Source organism: Equus caballus, chromosome 24 (genome assembly GCF_041296265.1).
Source record: "Equus caballus isolate H_3958 breed thoroughbred chromosome 24, TB-T2T, whole genome shotgun sequence".
In the NCBI taxonomy this organism is placed as follows: domain Eukaryota; kingdom Metazoa; phylum Chordata; class Mammalia; order Perissodactyla; family Equidae; genus Equus; species Equus caballus.
Genome location: NC_091707.1, coordinates 28,869,009 through 28,890,560, shown reverse-complemented (window position 1 = coordinate 28,890,560; position 21,552 = coordinate 28,869,009). Strand labels below are relative to the sequence as shown.

The window sequence follows — 21,552 nt, the reverse complement described above, 5'->3', positions numbered from 1 at the left end:
TCATTTAGCAATCTGCCTGGACTAATCTGGAAGTTCCTCTCCCTGGCACATAACCACCTGGCCCAGCCTGGCCTCACCAAACAAAAGCTGGCCAGCGGCGATCTGTCATGAGGCAGCAAGCACTTCAGAACCAGGAGGGCAGGGGTCAATTGTTCTCATAAGCAACACGCTCAGGATTACACAAGCCTAGAGAAAGGGACAAAAACATTCTGCCTCCCCCCTCTTACCTCCAGCCCCATCTCAGCCCCAAACATAGCTGAGAGACGTCTGACTTTCTCTCCCACACATGAATTCTCGGCAGTGCAGTTTCAAATATATATACAAAGATCAACTGCATTCTTTTCACTAGAATAAGTAAGGGATAAAAAGTTGATGAGGGAGCTCATCAATTTTCAGACTTAGGGAGGTTCAACAAAAGGTCTTCTTTTCCTTAAGTGACATCACCCCTAACATCTAGGGCCGACTTGGTAGCAGAACCAGCGTAGAGACGGGGATGATGATGATGATGATAATGACAGATATTTATACAGCGTGTACGTGTTCCAAGTGTTTTACACGCGTTAACTCATTTAATCCTCATCACAACCTTATGAGGTAAGCTATAGTAACACTCATTAATAATAGGAATAATAACAGTAACCTAATAATATGTATAATATAATTATTATTATTAAATATAATAATGGAGATAATCTTCTCCATTTTTCACAAAAGGATATTGTGACCCAGGGAAGTTCAGCGGCTTGCCTAAGGTGGTGGGGCTGGGATTCACACCCAGGCAGACTGGCTCCAGGATGGGTGTGCTAACCACTGTGCAACACTGCCTTGTTCCAGTCCATACCGCAGAGCCTCCTTTAAAGCTGCCAGTTCAGAGAACAGCAGAATACAGAGGACTGCGGAGGGCTTTGGGGCTAGAGGGATCTGAGTTTGAATCCCAGCTCTGCCACTCCTCGTCCCGCTGTGATTGTATCACCCGTGAATGGGGCTTTCACCCACCTCACTGGCCTGCGGTGAGGCTTAAATGAGAAAAGGAACAAAAGAATCGCTCACAGGGTCGGCAGCCAAGGTCAGTTTAACCCAGTGGCTCTCAAGCCTGGCTGAACATTTGAATCAGCTGGGAACTTTTAAAAATATGATGCCCGATCCCTACCCTACCATCCTTCCACATTTCCACCCAACAGGCAGGCAGTCTGAAAGTCGCAATCCCCTAGGCCCAGCCCAGCAGTGAAACCTGAAACCCACCGGCCCAAAGGCCAGCCTACAGCCTTTGCCCCATGGATTCAGAATCTCAGGGAAGCTTATAAACCTCTGAAGCCTCTTCTTGCAGCTCTAAGGAAGGGGACTCCCCCAAATGCTGCTCTGTCCCACAGAGGAGTCACAGGCACCGGGACCACCCCAACCACATGGCTGACGCACACCTGTCCAATGACCTTCCCCACTTTCACCCAGATGGGCCTTCATCCAGCCACCTCTTGCCCCTAGGCTACGTCCCCACCTCCAGCCTAAAGGCTTCCCGCAAGGGCACCCTGTTGTCCCGTGCTGCCCGCGTTTCAGAATAAGTCTGCGCCAACATCAACACAGCCAGCGTTACTTTTCCACAAAGCACTAACAAGAAGACCATGCAGGATGAGAGGTGGGACTGCCTGAAAGGAAATTTTAAAATCTGAGTGCACACACATACACTCATGCAGACAGGCACACACGCACCCGCACACACACACTCCAGGAACCAGTCTACTTTGCATTCGAGGGAGCACTGCTTCATTTGAGGACTCGGGGTAGGAGAAGGGAAGCACAGAGGGGCAGCAATAAACAGTGAAGGGAATACTAGGGTTGTCCATGGAAACTGGCTGGGATAAGAAAAAATAATCAGCCCACATTTGACAGAAGAGAAAAATGGAGACAGCCAGCAGGGAGGATGGGGACCAAGCAATGCCAGTTTCCTGGCTCAGACTCCCATGCGCCTTTTCAGGACCCACTGCCAGCTGGCAAGGGGTGGCAGGGAGGGCCCGGGAGGGGAACGCAGGCACCAGAAGGTAGCACAGAGGGGTGTCAAAGAGCCCTCAGCTGTCCCCCAGAAAGCGAAGGCCCTGAGCGGCCCCCCCTGCTCTCAGGCCCCTCCCCTGGGCCTCAGTCCAGGAACCAGGCCGGAGAGACTTGGCCCAGGCCTCACCTGGGTAAAGGAGCCATCCTCACTGCACTCCGGGACAAACACCGCCTCCTGGGGCTTCTTGGCTTGCTCGAGGGCCTGAGCCCGTTCCAGGCGACACTTGCTCTGGCCAGCGTCTAAAAGAGGAGAGAAATGAGTGTATTTCATATTTCCCTTGGATGCCACACTGGAGCCATGGGACAAAATGGCTGCCTGGTTCTAGGAATGCTAAGAGAAAACCACTCTGCCTATGGGTGAGCCCACACACAACCCACTGGCTTTTCTAACGACACGAGGGCAGCAGCTAGCGAAGGCTGCTAGGCTTCATCTTCCTCTTAATGTTATTCTTAGAAAAGTGGGGGAGTGTATTTATACCAGGTTCTGTTTATTTTTTTCTCCCAAGTACCCCTAGCCCCTCCCAAGGAAAAAAACATGTTCCACTTCTATTATTTTTCACTGGGTTTATTAAAAAATGTGCACACCCAAAGGGTCTCAAAGATGTTTTATAGTTGAAGAATTGCAAGGACTTTCTTTGGAAAATCAGCCTGCTTAGCTTCCCATAATTCCTATAATGGCTCTAAGCAGGCCAGGGGCCACAAACTCAAATATCTACAGCGTGTAGGAGAATGATATAAATTAGAGAAGTAAGCTGAATGTGCAAAGAATGGCATTCAGTTTGGAAACACCATAGGGAGTGCTGAAGATTGTGGCAAACTGGAGAACAGGCTCCCCTTCAAAGGAGGCAGCTGCTACTCCACTCTAGTCACGTGTTGCCTTGTGGGAGGGAACACAGAACTAATATTACCAAAGCTTCCAATTTTTTATGACAAGTACAAAAATCCAGATTTTTATGTTGAATCTCCCAATTTTTAAATGTTGTCTCAAATGTTTTTAATATTTTTAAACATGTAAGCAGACCAAACCAAATACATCTGTTGGCCAACAGTTTGGAATCCCTGTTCAGGAGCCAGCAATAACATCTTGCCATTTTAAGCATCTCCATTTACAAAAAAAAATAGCACTAGCCAGATAGCAGCACATCTCTCTCGGCCCTAGCCTGGTGGCAGTGTTGGAAAAGCAGAAAAGTGCTCATTCCTTCAGGTAGACCAGTCCTCCTTTACATATTCCCTGGCGGAAGGGGTGGAGGGATAGTAGCAAACCAAATGAACAGATTTATTCCGAGCTCCTCTGCAGGAGGGCGCTGTGTGGGGCGCTGTGGTGCCCAGACACCTCTCCTCAGCTGGGCGGAGGTGCACCCACTCACCCTTGCATCTCCCTCGATGTACCACACCCAGAGTCGAGTCTCTGCACTTGGCTCGCTGGTACTCGCACATGGACTCATAGGACCTGCCGTCGGAGGCGCAGATGGGTTTGGGTTGAGTCCTGGAGCAGTGGAGGTTGCACTGAGGGTCACGGTCACTTATGAGAAACTAAGTTGGAAAAAAGCAAAAGGGTATAGAGGTTACTTTTGCAAGCAAAGTAGGAGTGACTCCATGACTTACAATACGGATTTGCCTTGGGGAGCAAGTCCAGAACAAATCCAAAGTTTATTAAACCCTAAAAGTGGAAGGGAACTGAGCAGCCACAAAGCCTAACCAAGGAAGGCATCCCATGCTAAGTAATTCACAAGCAGGATCTCATTAATCCTCGCAACAACCCTATGAAATAGGAATATTTCTTTTACAGATAAGGAAACTGAAACCTGAAGAGAGGTAACACGCCCAATGTTACACAGCTGTAAGTGGTGCATTTGAACCTAGATGGGTCAGAAATCAAATCAAAGCTTTCACCAGTGGGACATCCGGCCTCTCCATCCATGCAGATGGTCATGTGACCTCTATTTGGGTACCTCCCCAAATCAGGAACTCACTAGCAAACTCTACATTTCATCTTTGGAAAGTTTTACTTATTAGAAAGTAGTATTGAGCCCTAAATCTATCACCCTTCAATTTCTGCCCACTGCCCTCTGGCAGAATACAAGTTAAGTAACTTTCTATGAGAAAGGGATTTCCTGATTTAAAAAAATAACAGTCAGACTGGGAAATGCTGAATTAAACAGGTTTCTCTACTGCAGGACTTCTAAGACACCTCTGCTACATTCTTATGCATTGCGAATCTCCAAGAGGTATAGTAAATTAAAGACAGATGCTGTAATTTATTTACTACTCTTGCCATTGAGCCATGGAGTCTAATTCCCTCCCCTTGAATCTGGACTGGCCTCAGTAACTGGCTTGACCAATACATGCTATGGCAGTGATGTTTTGCGACTTCCGAGCAAGATCATATGAAGTCTCACAGCTTCCCCCCAGGCCTCTTGCAACACTCACTCTGGGGGAAACCAGCTGCCATGGAAGAAGCCCAACAACCCTGAGACCGCCATGCTAGGAGGAAGCCCAAGCTGGCACACAGCAAAACCATGGGGAGAGAGAAATGCTCAACCCACCCAGGCAAAGAGACATGTGAATGAAGAATCCTTCAGAGGAGTCTAGCCTTGGCTATCTTCTGACTGCAACTAACAGAGGAAAAGAAGTGACTGTGAGAGAGACCCAAGCAAGAACCACCCACCTGAGCCCAGTCAACCCATAGAACTATGAGAGATAATAATAGTTATTTTAAGCCATTAAGTTTTGTGCTAGTTTGTAACATAGCAATAGATAACCAGATCGAGGGGCAGATACGGTGATGCATCTCCCAAACTAATTTGACCATGAACCCCTTCATCAGTGAACTTCTGTTAACAACTATAGAACGCAGCTAGAAAACAATACCTGGGTCATACAGACCATGAGCTTCTGTTGAATAACCCAGGGTCAGACTGTACAGGCCTTGAGAGCTGGTCCACTCTTAGCCACCCCTACATGGCAGAGCTCTGGCACACTGAGGGCCCTTCATCAGGATGGGTGGAGGGAATGGATATCGCACACAGGTACACAGCAATGTCATGAGCACACATCTGGCTGTCAGTGATGCTGGAGTTAACTGAATAATCACACCAAGCTCATACAGGTTTAGGGAAGGTGTGACTACAACCCCTGTTTCAGACGGATCTGCAGACCCTTCGTGTGAAGCAAATAGGTGAGAACTTACTGACCCTTTTCCAGAACAGCCAAGGGAGGTCCAGAGACAGTACCCCTCCCTTTAAGGGAGCGCTGGAAACACACAGCCCATCCTGGACGAATTCCAGGAGAGTCCAGCCTGTTCATTTCTGCACAGACTGCCTCTCAGCTGTACAACCGGACCCTCCCACTCCCTGACCTCATGCCTGGGTGCTGGCTGCTCCGCACAGGCAGGGATTGGCGAGGGCGGAAACCATCACGCAGGCCTTGTCAGGATGGACACTGCATCTTGGCCTCTCTTCAGATCCTCTGGGCTCCCACACTCACAGGTTCAACCTGAATCCTGACCAAAGGCCAAAGGGAAATGTTCTGAGAGTGTCTCATCATGGAGTCTAGTGTTCCAGGATAAGAATCAAGAATATAGAAAGTCAAATTCAGAGGAAGCCCGCCGCATCCAGGAGGGATGAGCTGACAGGAGAGCGGAAGCGGGCAGTGTCCTCCATACCTCAACCCTGCACGGGATCCCAGGCCTCAACTCCCCACAGGTTGCCCCCGCTTAAAACCCTGGAGTGATATCCCACTGCCCGTGGGACCTTCACCCAGTCTCCGAGGCCTGGCAGAATCTGACTCTGGGGCCCCCTGTCTGGCCTCAGCTGCTACTGCTCTGCCCTCGCCTCGCGCACCGCTGGTCCGGCACACCGGCCTGCTTTGCATTTCCCAGAGGAGCTATATCGGCACCTACCTCCAGGCCTTTGGACACTGTTCCTTCTCCCTTCCCTCCCACCCCTACTTCAGATTTCTGCTCACATCATCTCTTCCAGGAGGTGTTCCCTGACTCTCACAGGTTGGACGGGCCCCCTGTAACAACCTCTCCTATTTCACTTCTCCGTCATGGCTCTTAACAGTTTGTGACGATGAATTGATTTGTGTGATCTGATTAACAATGGAAGCCCCAACTCTGAGCCCCATGAGGCAAGGATAAAGTCTATTTTGCACGTGAATACATCTCCAGCATCTAGTGCAATGCTGGGGCACTTGATTCTTTGTGGGAGGAAGCCATCCCTGTGGTGGCATTTCCCACGCAGCACTACTTCAAAACCAGCCGGTGCGATGGGACAGGCCTGGCCTCCCAGGCTCCTGCCACCCCAGGGGATCACTGGCCACTCTCCCACTCCCACGCTCTGAGCTGTCCCCTCCCTCCTGCCTTACACAGTGGACAGAGGTGGTCCCCAGCTTCCTGCCTTGGCTCCATCTTAGAACTTAAGTTATCTCTGAGACTGAGAGGTGAGTCTCTTCTCCCTCCATCCCCAGCCCAGGCCCCTCTGCCACTATAAGCCCTCCCAGCCTACAACTGACTATGCACCAGGAAAACTTAGGAACCAAAGGTCCAGCTGAATGAGGCAGGCTTGGGAAGTCCTGGCCATAGTCTCCTGAATGGGCTCAGGAAACAGGCAGCTGCAACCAGAGAAGCTGGCCTCGAAAGTCTCTCTTCCTCCCTGTGTGGCTCCCTCAGACCCATTCCTTATCTGTTGGAAGCCTAGAAAGGCAGCCAGACCTGGCTCTGCAGTTCTGCCTGGGGAGGAGCAGACGCCCAGCCAGAGGGTGGGAACAGCGTCCTTGCACCCAAGCTTCCAGGCCAACCAGTGGCCTCCAGGCTGTCCGAGGGCAGGTCAAGGCACTGCTGTTGTCACACTACTCTCTCCTTCTCCGTGGACTGTGTGCTACTTTCCTGAAGTAAAACCCTGCTTTTAGGTTCTTTTTTTCAGGTTCTTTGCCATGCGAATCAGTAGGAGCCAAGGAACAGCATGCCCCCTGTTCTTATGATCACACAAGAACAGAACTACCTGTGTCTTCCAAGTAACTCATCCTTGGTCCCAGAGGGATTTGTTAGCCAGACCTCAAGTGTGAAGAGTAATAAGAACTGATAGATCACTTTCAACATGTTATCACTTTCAATACGTTGTAACACTTCGCTTTCAATATGTTAACAATTTAATCTTCACAATAACTCTATGAGGGAGGGTATGTTACAATCCCCATTTTACAGGTGAGGAAACTAAAGCCCAGAGAAGTTAAGTGACTTCTCCAAGATTAAACAGCATGTACGTGTCACTGCTGGAATTGACACCCAGGCTCCAGAGCCATGCTTCTAACCACTACTCCACGCTGCCTTTCATTATTACAGAGCAATGGTGCAAAGAGAAAGTGAACCAACTGCAAAACTGGATTCACAAAGTCAGAATCTGTTTACCAAGAGCCCACTGTATATAGACACCAACCTGCTAAAGATCCAGATAAGACAGCCCTGACCTCCAGGTACTTGAGGCCTACTGTGAGGAGCTCCTCGCAGGGCTCTTGTTCACCTTAAAAAAACAGGGATCAATAGGGGCTGACCCTGTGGCCTAGTGGTTAGGCTTGACATGCTCCGCTTCAGCAGCCTGGGTTCAGATCCCAGGCACAGACCTATACCACTCATTGGCGGCCATGCTGTGGCAGCAACCCACATGCAAAATAGAGGACGATTGGCACAGGTGTTAGCTCAGGGCAAATCTTCCTCAGCAAAAAAAAAAGAAAAGAAAAAGAAAAGAAAACAGGAATCAAGAAAGAGAAAATTTCTTTTCAAACTCAAGAAGGTTGCCCCATTGTCTCCCCCCACCCAGCTCAGGGGAGAGGACAGCTACTGGCGTCACTGTGGTGTTGAACTACAGGCCATAAATTTGGTTTGGAAATGGCTTGCTCTGGGCCCACAGAGTCACCACAGCAGCTCTGCCAGAGACCAGCTTAACTATATTAAGTTGCAAAACAGGTTAAGGAGCTTCAGAAGAAGCCCCACCCACCCCAACCCGTGGATCTCCTGCCCAGCTTCAGAGGAGCTCCCAAATGCTTGCCATCCAGGAGTGACTGGCCCCCAAGTCAAAACGTTCCGAGACAGCACGGGGCCATTGCTAAGACCATCTTCAGTCATCTGTGTTGTCTCATTTTCATCTGTTTTAGGAACTATGTGTGTTTGTGATTGTTTTCGGAAAAAAATGTGATGAGTTCTATAAAAGAGAGTTTTAATAGGATCACCCAAACCTCCAAACACTGCTTGTTCAGCCATCGGTCATCTATTCAGCAAGCCAGCACTTTGATGAGCCCAGCCCTGCAGGGGGCCTGGGAAGCAGACCACAACCAACGAAGTCCTCGATGAGCTGGGGTTCCAGGGCAGAGACAATGAGCAAGTGACATCAGCCATACAGCAAGTGGAAAGAAGATGCAGGACCCAAGAGGATTTAATCCTAGGGACTCCACAAAGCTACAAAGCCACACAGTCCAACAGAACGTTCTGCAGTGACAGGCATGTTTTATATCTGTGTTGTCCACTGTAGTAGCCACAAGCCACATGGGACTATTAAGCACTAAAATGTACTGAATGCAACTGAGGAAGGAAATTTTCAGTTGCGCTTCGTTTTAGTTAAATTTGCATAGCCAGATGTGGCTAGTGGCTACCACACTCAAGAGCAAGGCTTGAGGGGAGAGCAGAGAGGCCCACCCTCACTGGAGTTTCTCCTCGTTGAGCCAAGCTAAGACTGATTGGACCACGGGGAGAAAAGAAGCAGATCCTGAGGCTAATTTCTGCATTTTGAAACTGGCGATGAAATCAATTCACTCCTTATGGGTCGACAGCAGGACATCCAAAGAGTCCATCACAGTCCACCTGAAGTCACAAAGGCGGCTTTTCCCTCTCTTCTGCAGTAGACCGGAGGCACTGGCTGCAAGTCCGCAGTTCTCGGGGCCCACGTCAGTTCTCCAGGCCCACAGACAAAACTCAGAATCTGAGTCACCCTGCTGGGACTTGAACCCCCAGGCCACAGAAGTCTGTTGTGGGTTCAAGAGCAACCATGATTAGTGGAAATTTAGGGTGTTGGGCAGTGGCAAGTTGCCTCCCCAACTAGGCAAACACTGACCCATTTCCCCCCTGGGGGGGAAATAGTATTTTCATAAAATTCCTCACATACATTCCCTTCCTTCTTCCTAACCAAAAGACAACAAAAACAAAATAACTATGTTAAATATGATTGCATAATATGGAAACCAAACAAAAGGGGCTGGGACAATTGTGCATTTGCAATTATCTCCTACTCCCACCCTCTCTCCTTAGGGAGTGAATGATTCCAAGGCAAACACATGGCATTTTGTGTTCTGCTCCCATTTCCAAAGTCGGACAAAGACTTGAAACACACAGAAACAGCCCGTCCTTCCTACTGGAAAAGTAAGCTGCCAATGGGGGCTGTTTCACCAAAGAAGAGATGGGGGAAAGGAAATCACTGTTAGACCAACAACCCCTTCTATCTGAAATGCACACAAGCTCATCTTTGCCCTTCAGTCTCAGCCGAGTAGAAGGCAAACCCTGCCACTGCTTCGGCTCCGAGAGACCACTCCAATACCACAAGCTGTGTGGCAGACTGGCTGCTAAGTTCCCATGACAACATAGGAACAACAGAGGAAGCCTAAGGATGCATCTGGGAGATGTTGATTTGCTATAACATGGAGTTGGTTTCACAGTCTTAACTTCTACCTGTTCCATGATGATTTAACCAGTATCTAAAATCCTAAACAGGCATTTTTCTGGCAAGATGCATATCTCTATATTTTTCCCAGGTGTAGACGAGGGGTAGGAGCCATACTGAACAAACAGGGCAATGGCCTTCCCACTTGGTTTGGAAGCGTGAAGACCACAGTGTGGAGCAGCAAGTGGTATTCCCCTTGACTATATCACACTCACAAGTCACAGCCAAACTCAACTAATTGAAGGTTTTTCTTTAATAAATTTATCTGTAACAGAACTTCAACTACCCACGTTTAACACTTGTGCTTCTCTTATCTATTGCTGCAGCATGAACCACCCCCCCAAATGTAGTGGCTTCAGACAATTAATCATCGCTCTCAATTCCATGGGTTGGCTGGGCTCAGCTGGCAGCGTCTTCTGCTCCACATGGCGGCAGCTGAGGCAACACATTTGGCTGCATTCAGTTGGGAGCTCGGCTGGGGCTGGAACATCCACTCTGACTTCACTCACTGGTGCCTCAGGTGGAGAGACTGGAATGGCTGGGGGGCTGGCTGGGCCCCTCTCTCCAGCAGGCTTTCCTCTCTCATCCATGACGACTTCATTCAGGCCTTGATCTCTTGCCTAGATGTTTGACTCTGCCACCAACCTTCCTCCCATTCAAGCTCACATTCCATCCTGCCACTGAGGTTATCCTCCTAAAAAGCAAACGCTTTCATGTTTTAAACCCCACCATTAGCTTCCTGGAGCTCCTGCTGCACTGTTTTCCTACTTCTACCAAAATCTTCAATATGCTGCTCTAGGATTTATGTCTTTACATACCTATAAAAGACTAGGTCTTGTTTCTCTTTATATCCAGAGGGCCTAACACAGAGCTTGATCTAAAGCAGTTGTTCAATACATGTTTGAAGAATGAGTGGGTAAATATCAAACCTTACCTAAAATATCGTGGGTGAGAAGCTCCTTTTTCTATCATTTACTGTGAAAAGAGATATTTTTAGTCCATCCACCCTCAAAAGCTTAAAGCTCTCAAATCTGTAGAGTAATGGAAGCTGTTTGTTCTTTTTTTTTCCTTTTAGGGACATTCATTAGATAAGGAAAGCCCCATATTAAACACAGGATTTTTCCCTTGAATTAAGGGGAAGGGAAAAAAATCCCTAAGTCATCGAAGAGAACGTCCCAGAGTGGCTGAGACAGAACCCATATACCCGCGGCGGGTATCATCGCTCAGGGACCACAGAATCCATTCCCAGTGAGGCCGGCCTCAGCCTGAGAGTCTCCTCACCAGCCCTCCAGGAAGCCTTTCCACCCCCTGCAGATAAGCCATGTCTCCCAGAAGTCAGGCAGTAGTCTGGGATGCCCGGGGTCACGTAGCCTGAAATGAGTATAATTTAACAGACAATGTGATGAGCTCTCTGGTTTTTCTGGCAGTTATGACATGCATGCACTTGAGCAAGAATAACAGCCAGATGATAATACAGATTCACTGATAAGTCAGACTTTTGACACTCTGAATTCATTTTTTTCCAGAGAATTAAGGCTATAAATAATAGTAAATTTACCAGCCCAACTGCAAAAGCCTATTGGGAAGGAATGGGAAGGAGAATGACCCCTGCCTGTGTGCCCGCTGGGTGGGTAAGAGGGAAGTAAAGGCCCCTAACGCCGAGGCCCCAGCTGGGGAGCAATCACGAGCCCCGGTGCACTGTTCCTTCCTGCCTCGGCCGCGCCTGTGTGGCCCTTCTCCCTGCACTGTGCTTCCCCTCGTGACTCCTATTCCTCTTCCAATTTCACTGCAAATGCTGCTTCCTCGGGCATCTGACTGCCCACGTAGGTCAGGACCCCTGTGAGGAGCCTCCAGAAAACCTCTACTCTCCACGGCAGCCTGTGCCACGGCTGTAACTAAATGAGCAACCATTTATGTGTTTCTGGCCCATCCTCCAGCAGACTGTAAGCTCCCTGCGGGCAGGAACAAGATCGGCTGGGTGCCACACTGCTGGATCCCCAGTGCCCAGCAGGGGATTTGCCCAAAGTGGGTGCTCAATAAAGACTGATTGATTGAACGAATGAGGAGACACCCAAGGCTGGGCCAGGCTAAGGTAGTAAGAGCATGCCTTTCAGTCTGACTTTAAAGATCCTGAGTCTTCCTACTCTACCACATTGCCCCCTTCAATCCAAGGTATGGAGTGCTGAGCCCCAGAGGATGCCCAGGGGCAGAAGGGGCTCTGTCGTTGGGAGTCTCTGGCAGTGGCCTCGCTGGTGGACAGCAGAGGAGAAGGGCTGTGCGTGCCATAAGAGCTTTCCTCAGGGAGGATGTTTTTCCCGTCATGTTTAGAAGTCACAGTCCAGCTCAAGTTTTTAGAATTCAGGCAGTAAAAAGTATTTTTGGGAGGTAAATCTGCTATTGAAAGGGGAAAAAAGCCACTCCTGGAGTCAGTGCCTGGAACAAAAAGTAGAGAGCCACATTCCAGACGTCTGGCTGCGGCTCAGCCTCTTACTCTCCAACCAGGGACTGTCCGCCTCTTGTCACTTGCTTAGCCATCTGCAAAACTGGACTTTGGCCTTTCTCTCCGGGGCCCGCGTCTTTGTGAGTGAAGCGCAGTTTCACATTAAAGCATCACTCACCCATCCTCCATCTAATCCATCATCTGCACTGAGAATCCACATCCCTATTCCTGCCAGCTCACTCTCACCCGTCCCTGACCCCACAGCCACCGCATTTACACAGGTGCAAAGGAGGGCCAGGATCAGGGCCGCTTCGGAGTGGGGCTCGGGAAGATGGAGGAGGGGAGATAAGGGAGGTCAAAGGGAAGGGGAGGTTGGCAGCTCCGGGGTCTGCTCTTCTTCTACACACCTCCACTGTGGGGCCTGACAACAGCACGCCCCGATTAAAGGGCTTTTCACGCTGCTGAGGGAAAGCAGACGTCCCCCTCCAGCTGTTTGGCAGCTGGAACCACTTCTGTTGTTTTAGCCAGGCGAGGCCTGACCTTCGTCACCCCACTCCCGATCCCCTCCCCAAAGGAGGAATTTAGTGGCCACCCCAGCCCATCCACCCAGCTCCCCTCCTCCACCGTGCCCCCCACAGCTACAGGGATGACAGGTCAGGACCCATGGGAGAAGGCCGTGTTATACCAGGTGCCATTGTAGGGGAGAGCAGGGGAGGGAGGGTCAGTGGGTTTGACAAAGCAGCTGAGACCCTGGCTCGAAAGAGATGCTAACAAGGCTGCAAAGACAGAACTCCCAACTCACCCAGCCCCTGTCCACAACCCGAGTCCATGCCCCAAGTTAGTCTATTAGGAAGGTGGGTGCAGTGAAAGTGTGGGTTAGAACCCAAGTCACCAAATCTCCAAAATATGAAGCATTCTTCTAAGTGAAAGGAGCCAGACCCAAAAAGCCACACACTGTACGAGTTCATTTATATGACATCCTGGAAAAGGCAAAACTGTATGGACAGACATCAGATCAGTGACTGCCAGGGACTGGAGGGAGGGAGAGAAGCAGAGACAAGGACGTCGTGGAAATATTCTATATATCGATGATGGCAGTGGTTACACAACTATACAAATTTGTTGAAATTCATAAAAGTGTACACCTAAAAAGGATGAATTTTACTGCATGTAAATCATATGTCAATATACAAAAAAGAGAAAAGCATGAAACTAAGGAAAAATATTTCCAAAGAAGGTTTGTTTCAAAGGGTGCATCAGACCTCCCATAGGGTCTCAAAGAGGTTTCTGGAGATTTCCCTTCCCACCCCCTTCAATTACCAGGCATCATGCTAGGTGCATTGGGGGTTATGAAAATAAACAAGAACAAAGGCCCTGCCCCCAAAAGCTGGATCTAGTTGCAAAGACTGACATGTGAACAGCTAACTCCACAGGGACCAGGTCTTCGAAACGAGCAATCAGTAAGCAAAGCCAAACAGACAAAAGGATAGAATATTTGAAAATAGGATGCCAGGAAGTCCAAGATGTGAGATGGCTAACTCTTTAAAAGAGAGAGAGAGAAAGAGAGGAGAGGACAGGAGGAGACAGGAGAGGAGGAAAGAAAGAAAAAAAGGCATCCACTCAGCACAGAATTATTGAGAACCTATTTTGCCCCAAGGCTCTGCTGAGGGCTGGGGACAGAGCAGCTGACCCCAAGTTGTGTGGGGTCAGAGCGAGAGGTTAACGCAGACTGGAAGGATCCAGGAGGATTTCTCAGGGAAGGGGCCATCAACTGGGCTGTAAAGGATTTCCACAAGCAGGGAGGGAGGGACGTCCGAAGGGCATCCTAAGCAGCAGCAACAGGTACATGATAGTAAAGAAGGAAACTCATTTCAAAAGATGGTTTAGAAATGACCATTTATGGGAGAAATAAGGCTCTAGGCCCAGGTTAGGGGTGAGATCATGAGGGTCTTGATCCCTCCCCACTTGTCTTTTTTTAAAAAATAAAAAGAAGAGAATTGGAAGCCACTGAAGGAAGTAAAACACAAAATCAGACCCGGGCTTTAGAAACCTCTGGCAAGGGTAGGAAAGACAACAGAGAGACTGATGAGGAGGTTACTATAGTGAACACAGCGTCAGGAGGAATGGAGAAGGGGCATTTTTGGGCCAAGGAAATGGCCGGGAGAGGTAACTGGATGAGGTAAGAGGACCAGGAACCAAACAGCTGTGATCAGGGAGTGGGATTGCTGCCCCATCGGAGATGGTCTGTGCTCTCCATCACAGCCCTGCAGGGCTTCCGCAAGGCAGGCTGGCAAGGAAGAAGGAGAAATGGAGAACAAGTAGAGATAAAAATATTCCTTTGAACGAATGGAGTCCTTCAGCTTAAAAACCCTTTAGGTTTTAGCCCTTCTTGATCACCAACAGGGCATCAAGGATTTCAATCAGAGTCAGAAAGCATTTAAGTTTGTTTCCTGCTTGTATCCCCCAGTCACTAAGTACTAGCCAACAGAACTCAGGAAGCAAGGGCATGGAGAAAGTCACTTGCCCATCCCCCCTCCCATCCCTCAAACTCTGCCACCAGCATAAATAAAAACCCCTCTCGGTCGAAATCAAATAAACAGAGCGTTCTCCAGGATCCAGGACCTAGAGTTTTTTTAATTCTCTCAGCCCAGGAGCACTAGGTAAAAATAAAGTTTCAGTTGATGGTATTAACAAGGAGCAACAAAGTAGTCTTGTATTTGGGGTGCATCCAAGAGACAGTGGATTACAAGAGAGAATTCAGACTTGGGGTGCAAAGCAAAGAGGACAGGAAAGGTGTTCTCATCTACCTTTTGGTTCTAAGCTCCTGACCCTTCATCCCAATGACACACACATCTGAGAGTAAGGGTCTGCTAAATTAGCACTATCCCTCTACCTAGCAAGACCAATTTATTCCACCAAGGCTAGTGGCTCCTTACAAAGTTATTCCGAACACTCCCCCAGGCTCTGCCCAGAGACACGCTCCAAGTTTTCACTGGGTATTCCTAAGAATGCAACTATCTAACATGTCACTGAGCATCCTGGCGAGTAGCAATGGGGCCCAGACACTACTGCACATCCTGGCCGTGCCCCACCATACTGTGCCCCACCATCACTAGCAGCATTTCATGCCCAGTGACATGTGACATTTGGTTATAAACCAGGAGAATGAGCAAGGAGATTGGTCAAGATTGGGGCTAATTACCATAGGGGGATGACTGGAGTTGGTCCTGACCAGCTGACTGCTGGGTGGTGACTGAGCCCCTCTGGCTAGAAGGACAACATCCCAAAACAGAATTGTTTTCACAGAGACGGGGAGTTTCTGGAAACAGCAGGAGTTGTAGACTCTGAAAAGGGTGTCCAAGAGATTCCAGACCACTTTAAGAGATTCTAGGCACACACAGAGCTATTTTAGGGCCAAGGTGACAAAGAGACACAGAAATGAGGGGGTTCTTTCCCCTACCTCTGCAAGAAACCCAGCGCTGCTCTGGCAACTAAATCAACAGCTTTGGCAGCAGCTGGAGATAGTTCCATTGGCACAGACTCAGGTGTTCTCATCATAGGCACTGCCAGCAATGAGGTTCCTTTTGGGCAAAGGGGAAAATTATGACTAGTTTGTGGAAATACTTAAAGCACCCCAAATTAGCGACAAAGGGGTATTGCTGTTTGAGCACATGAGAGTCTTGGAGTCATTGCAATTTGGGAGTAAAGGTAAATGTGGCACCATTTTGGAATCACAGACAGAAGAGGGTTGAAAACACCAGTTATAAGAACAGATGCTAATGGGAGTGCAGGTCTGCTTAGCAGACTGCATGAGTCAAAACAAGCAGCCCCGAACTCAGGAAGAACGTATAAAGGCCAATTGAGGATCTAGAGATCGATTTTCCAGAACGATGACCCTGGATGTGGTTGTCAGGCTCCCAGGTTGGTCAACAAAATGCCTCAGTAACTCATTATGTGGCTAAAATAAAGCTAATAACACTCGGCCCAGAGTAGGGTGGAGAGTTTGAGGGGGTGGGAGTCGGATAGTCCCCCAAAGGAAAGGACTGGTCAACCAAACCTGGCCATGAGCTGAGGCATGAGTATGTCCACTGTACAGACACACACATGTGTGTGCACACACACTCACACTCAGAAGAGCCCTTAGGAAGTACTCTTTCGTGGGGCACAATCACTAGCTCTTGTTCAAGAATCTAGGGTCAAGAACATTGAAGAAGAAAGCTGCTGGCTAAGTCACTTGCAAGAACAATTACTCTGGAAGTCTCTGTTTTCCTCTCCTGGTGGATTTGCTCTGCACAGTCAGAGGTAAGTCCTCCAACAGCACAATATGTTCCCCAGAGGAGGCGAATGGACACCTTATTTAGTGAAGCTCACACCACCTGGAGAAGTCATGATCAGACACTCCTGGTCCCTCCTACAATGGGCCAGTTGTGCCAGGAGAGCCCCTACCCTGCATGCTTCCTGCACCCCTCAACACACAACAACCCACAGCATCCTGGTGGCGGGGAGGCCCAACAGCCCCCTTCAGGCCTCAGCCCCTTACCCTGAAAGCAGCCTCTCATCTTGGCTGAGTCTCCTTTCTCATCTTGCTGAAGGGCCCCTGTAACTCTTATAAGCCAGAAACTTGAGATTATCGGTGCTGCTGCCGCTAAGTTTTCTGACCTTGGGAGGTTTTGTCCACTCACATATTTTGCAGGGAGTTCTCCAGCTTTGACCACTGACTACTCCCCTTATCAACACAAAGGGGCCCAAAACAGCCTCACCACAGCCCACCCAAGAAAAAAGACTTCCACACAAAGCCTAAACATAGCGAGAAGAAGAGGCAGGAGTATTCCACCCTCACAGCCCCCGGGAATTATTTCACGGCTCCATCATAACCAAATGGAGAAACTGGTATACTTTCAATGTCATGGGATTATCACGCAAGAAAATGTCATTTTAATGCCCATTTCATTTCGGCAAGATACTATGGCATATATATATATATAGGTTCATTTTCATATCCACTTACACAGTGGAGCAAGTTATATCGACAAGGGAGATAAGAGAGGAAGAAACGCTTTATCCAGAGCACTTGAGGAAATCCACTCCCTTACAGCACTAAGCCCCAGGGATGAAAGCTGAGCAAGTACAGACTAAAACAAACAGAAGAGGAAATCCCAGTCTTGCTATGTCAACGAATTATGCTGGGGTTGTGTGTGCTTAAACTGTGTGTTTCCTTTTATTGCTAGTTCCACTGTCATGTTGAGATCCTACTGCAGTGGTTCTGAGCTCCAGATCACTAAACACACAAGCATATACATACATGCAAATGCATGCATGCATGTGCATGCACACGTGCACACACACGATGTCTTTACAGTCACAGACAAAAGAGAAGAAGAAATAGTTTGGCCCATGTGGGACTGCCATGTGCCATGTAAAACCTGGTGCTGTCAGACCGTCTTGGGCTGAAAATCCCCGCTGTGTCGGTCAGACAAGGATTAATTACTGCTGTCCAGAGCCCGGGCTCATGTCTTACTCCACACAAGTGTGAGGCTGTTCTGGGCAGGAGAGAAATCCTGTTGATCCAAACTGGGCCAAGGAAAAGTAAATAGAACCATGTCAAATTCTACAGGCAGGAATGGAAGATTCGTGGAAAACCCAAGGAAGCCCACTGCCGAGGGAGAGAAAGAATGGTTCTTCCCTTTTCCAACCCTTGTAGCTCCTGGGTACAGAGGCAGTCTTTCTTTGAAGGAGAAAGCTTGTATTTGACTTTTGAGGACCTTTTTCTTTTAGTACCTTCAATTCAGATTCCCTCAAACGCTGAATTAGGCGACCTGAGTGAGAGGATATTTACCTCTGCACTTAGCAGCTGCCATCTGGTAGGCAATCCTGTGGAGACGGGACAGCGGAGGGGGCTGAATCTGCCCAGGGGGGCTGCGGGGCACACCAAGAAGCCTGCACACTCCCAAGGAATGGGACTTCTGGGGCTTTCTGACAGGAGTCTTTGTCCGCAAAGACTTGCGACTAAAGACTTTTCATCCAGGCTCCAAAGCGGTTCTCAAGACTTTCTATTAGCCAAGGAAATGCTCACAATATAAAGTTAAATAAAATCAGGGGCCAGCCCGGTGGCGCAGTGGGTGAGTTCACACGTTCCGCTTCTCGGCGGCCCGGGGTTCACCAGTTTGGATCCCGGGTGTGGACATGGCACCACTTGGCAAGCCATGCTGTGGTAGGCGTCCCACATATAAAGTAGAGGAAGATGGGCACGGATATTATAATGCTCAGGGCCAGGCTTCCTCAGCAAGAAAGAGAAGGACTGGCAGTAGTTAGCTCAGGGCTAATCTTCCAAAAAAAAATCAAAGCATAATATCAAACGTGTGTGGGTAGATGGATAGACCAGATAGATGTGCATATATATATATACAAATATATATACACATATAATACACACACGCACACATATCTACACATGTATGTATTCATCTTCCTCCCACTCCAAAGAGAGAGAGAAGACAAAAGATAGAAAGAAATACACCAAAATGTTAACAGTGGCTATAGATGACTTTGTTTTTTCCTTTGCACTTTTATTTTCCAAGTTTCCTACAATATACATGTTTTAAAGAGGATGAGGGTGAGGCACACACAAAACTCCAAAGAGATGGACCCAGACCTGCCTCTTAAGCAAAGCTCTACCCCAAACTCTGGTGTCCCCCTTAGGGACATCAGAGCCTAAGAGCCAACAGCCCACACAAGGCAGGACTGGAAGAAGCTTGCCCTGGCTTGAAGTGGGAGAGGGAGAGTGTCTTCCTCTTAGCTTCTTTGTCTCCCAGAGTCTGATCAGGGTTCGTGTTCTTCTGCATCCCATGCACAGCTCTCATAAAGTAGGCACAGAACAACCCAGCATCCTTTCCATGCAGTGCCTTCTGATCCCTCACAGCATCTATCCAGGCAACAGCCTTGTCACATCATCTCCCTCTTCAATTGGAATGGCACAACCAGGCAGTCTCCAGCCTTCTCTGCGGAAGGAAGTCTGAATCTCACCAGTCGGGATGAACTCTAATCTTCTTGTCCAAAGCAGTGTTGTGACAGGTTTGCCAGCAGCGTTCAGCAACCTTTCAAAGGCACACACGTACCCTGCGTCAGTCATCAGACTACAGGGCAATGACGGGTGGTGAGTATGTTGTCACGTGGGGGCATGGGGACGAGTGAAAATCACATGGCTAAAAAGAAGGCCTTGGAGGACAAGCAGCTGTAGCTTCAGGCATGGGAGGGAAACAGAGGGCTGTCTCTCATCATTCCTGGAAGATGCTTTTAGAACAAAGATTACATTTCCTTCTTCACAAAGTAAGTCAAAACCTGCAAGGTAGTTTTGTATCCTGGCTCCACAACTTGCCACAGTCATTCACTGGATAAATATTTATTAACCCCTCTATGGGCAAAGCATGGGGCTGGGCATGGTGCACACAGTGGGGACACAGTGACAAAGTCCCCACCCTCACGGGCTACGCTGAGCCTCTGCAGTCCTGCTGTTCATATGTCACATACACATGATGTCCTTCTAAGCCCTTGGTACCACCAAGCCACAGAGCCGAGGCACAGACTTCGGAGTAGGGGTGAGCCAAAGCAGAGCAAGCTACCACACGTAGCGAGCTCCTTGGGGAAGGGTCTTCTTGGCCTGAATCACAACATAGAAGACAATGCTATTCCTGAGCTGACCCACAAAAACAGATTGACTCTAAGCAGAACCCAGAAAACTCACTGGCAGAGGGGCTAACAAGGCCCCCAGACCAACACCCCATGTTGCTCAAGCTAATCAGAGCAGTCAGGCTATGTCAAGATCCAGGGCTGACCACTCCTAGCCTGGCCTCAAGAGGATAGGGCTAAGAGTAACGTGCTCAGCATCTGGTCCTGTATAAGAATCTATTCCTTCTAGGGACAACAGAAAAAGATAATTTCCAAATTGCCCCTTTTTACCCCAAAAACCTATATCCTTCTAAGTCCTGATGCACATTAAAGCATTTCCAAAGAAAATGCTTAAAGTAGAAGCTTCTTAGCCTTAAATAGATTCTCCAGGCCAAATCTAAATCTGTTGGGGTATCAGCATCCACCAGAAAATTGCCTGAAAAAACTATACTTTAGTGCAGAAGTTTCAGAGTACATTTGTGTAGCCTAGACTATAAAACACCAAAAATTGCACAATTAAAATCTTAAAGTCCTCTAAGAGACATTTGGCAGGGAAGAGGCCAGAGCAGAAACAAACTGGGGGGTTCTCTTCTACTGTAGGACTTCTGTGTGCCTGGCACAGCGCTAGGCATCTTACATAAATTATTTAATCAATCCTGACAACTACTCAAGTAGTAATATTTTGCATCCCACTTTATAGATGAGAAAACTGGGGCTCAGAGCAGTTAAGGAATTGCTCAAGGTCACACAGTGAGAATCCCAACCCAGACCTGTGACTCCACCACAGCCAACAAGGACCAAAATACTGTGTGAGGACCCACAAGAGTTTCCTGACCTCGCCTTGGACTACACAAAGGCTCGGCAATTTAAAAAATTCAGTCTGATGTAGTTATGTCCTCGCACAAGTGAGTAAAGAAAATGCAGATTTCTAATACCCAACCACCACATTCTTACCTCCTCTTGCCTGCCCTCTGAAAAAAAGATGAGATGGGAGGGCAGTGGGGAAAAGCAGGCCTAAGCAAAGACTCAGGACCCTTCACAGGCCACAGCACTTGGTGCCCAGCAGCCATTTTCCCAGGACCCAACACTTTCCGCCCCTGTGGTCCAGCTCCGCCCCATTCTCCCACCTCCCCTGGCTGGATTGGGGTGGCTCTGTCTCTCCCTTGGGGAGCTGTTCTCTAACATGCTAAGGTGAAAACATCAGGGACGAAATTCAGAGTCAGTGCCATTCTATTTCCAATGAGGGGGAAAGAGGCTGTCCTCATTTATGAGTTGGGGGAAGGATGGATACCAGACCAACTCAATACCCCAATGTCGGCCAGTTGTGACATTTTTAACAGAAACCAGATCTGAGCCTTTCACAGGACGCAGGAAAGGAAGTGCTGTTTGGGAAGGTGTTTTGTACCAGGCAGAAAACACAGGTGTTAAAAGCATAGGCTTTGAGTCAACAGACCTGGGATCCAGTCCCTGGCCTGTGGACCTCAGTCGAGATATGTCTATGAGTCTTGGTTTCCTCATCTGTTAAGACAAGGGAATATAGCAGTTCTACTATCAAAGGTTGATCTGAGCATAAAAGAGTAGGTTGGCACATTAAAGTTGCTTGATAAATCTTAGATATTGCTATATTATTAGTTCTGTCATCCAGTAAATCAGGGGTTTTCAAACTGCATTCCGTAGTTCCACACATTCTCA

At 48.5% G+C, this 21,552-nt stretch overlaps 1 protein-coding gene across 6 annotated transcripts in view; it reads right to left on the bottom strand.

Moving 5' to 3' along the window:
* SMOC1 (SPARC related modular calcium binding 1) overlaps positions 1-21,552 on the bottom strand; it is a 144,051-nt gene that overhangs the window by 70,099 nt on the left and 52,400 nt on the right. For all 6 annotated transcript variants that reach the window (XM_070249491.1, XM_070249490.1, XM_023627996.2 and 3 more), the window contains exons 2-3: positions 3,414-3,579; positions 2,174-2,286 (exon numbers count right to left, since the gene is read on the bottom strand). In XM_070249491.1, coding sequence (XP_070105592.1) covers positions 2,174-2,286; positions 3,414-3,483 — 183 coding nt within the window. In that variant the 5' untranslated portion in view covers positions 3,484-3,579. The remainder of the gene's footprint in view (positions 1-2,173; positions 2,287-3,413; positions 3,580-21,552) is intronic.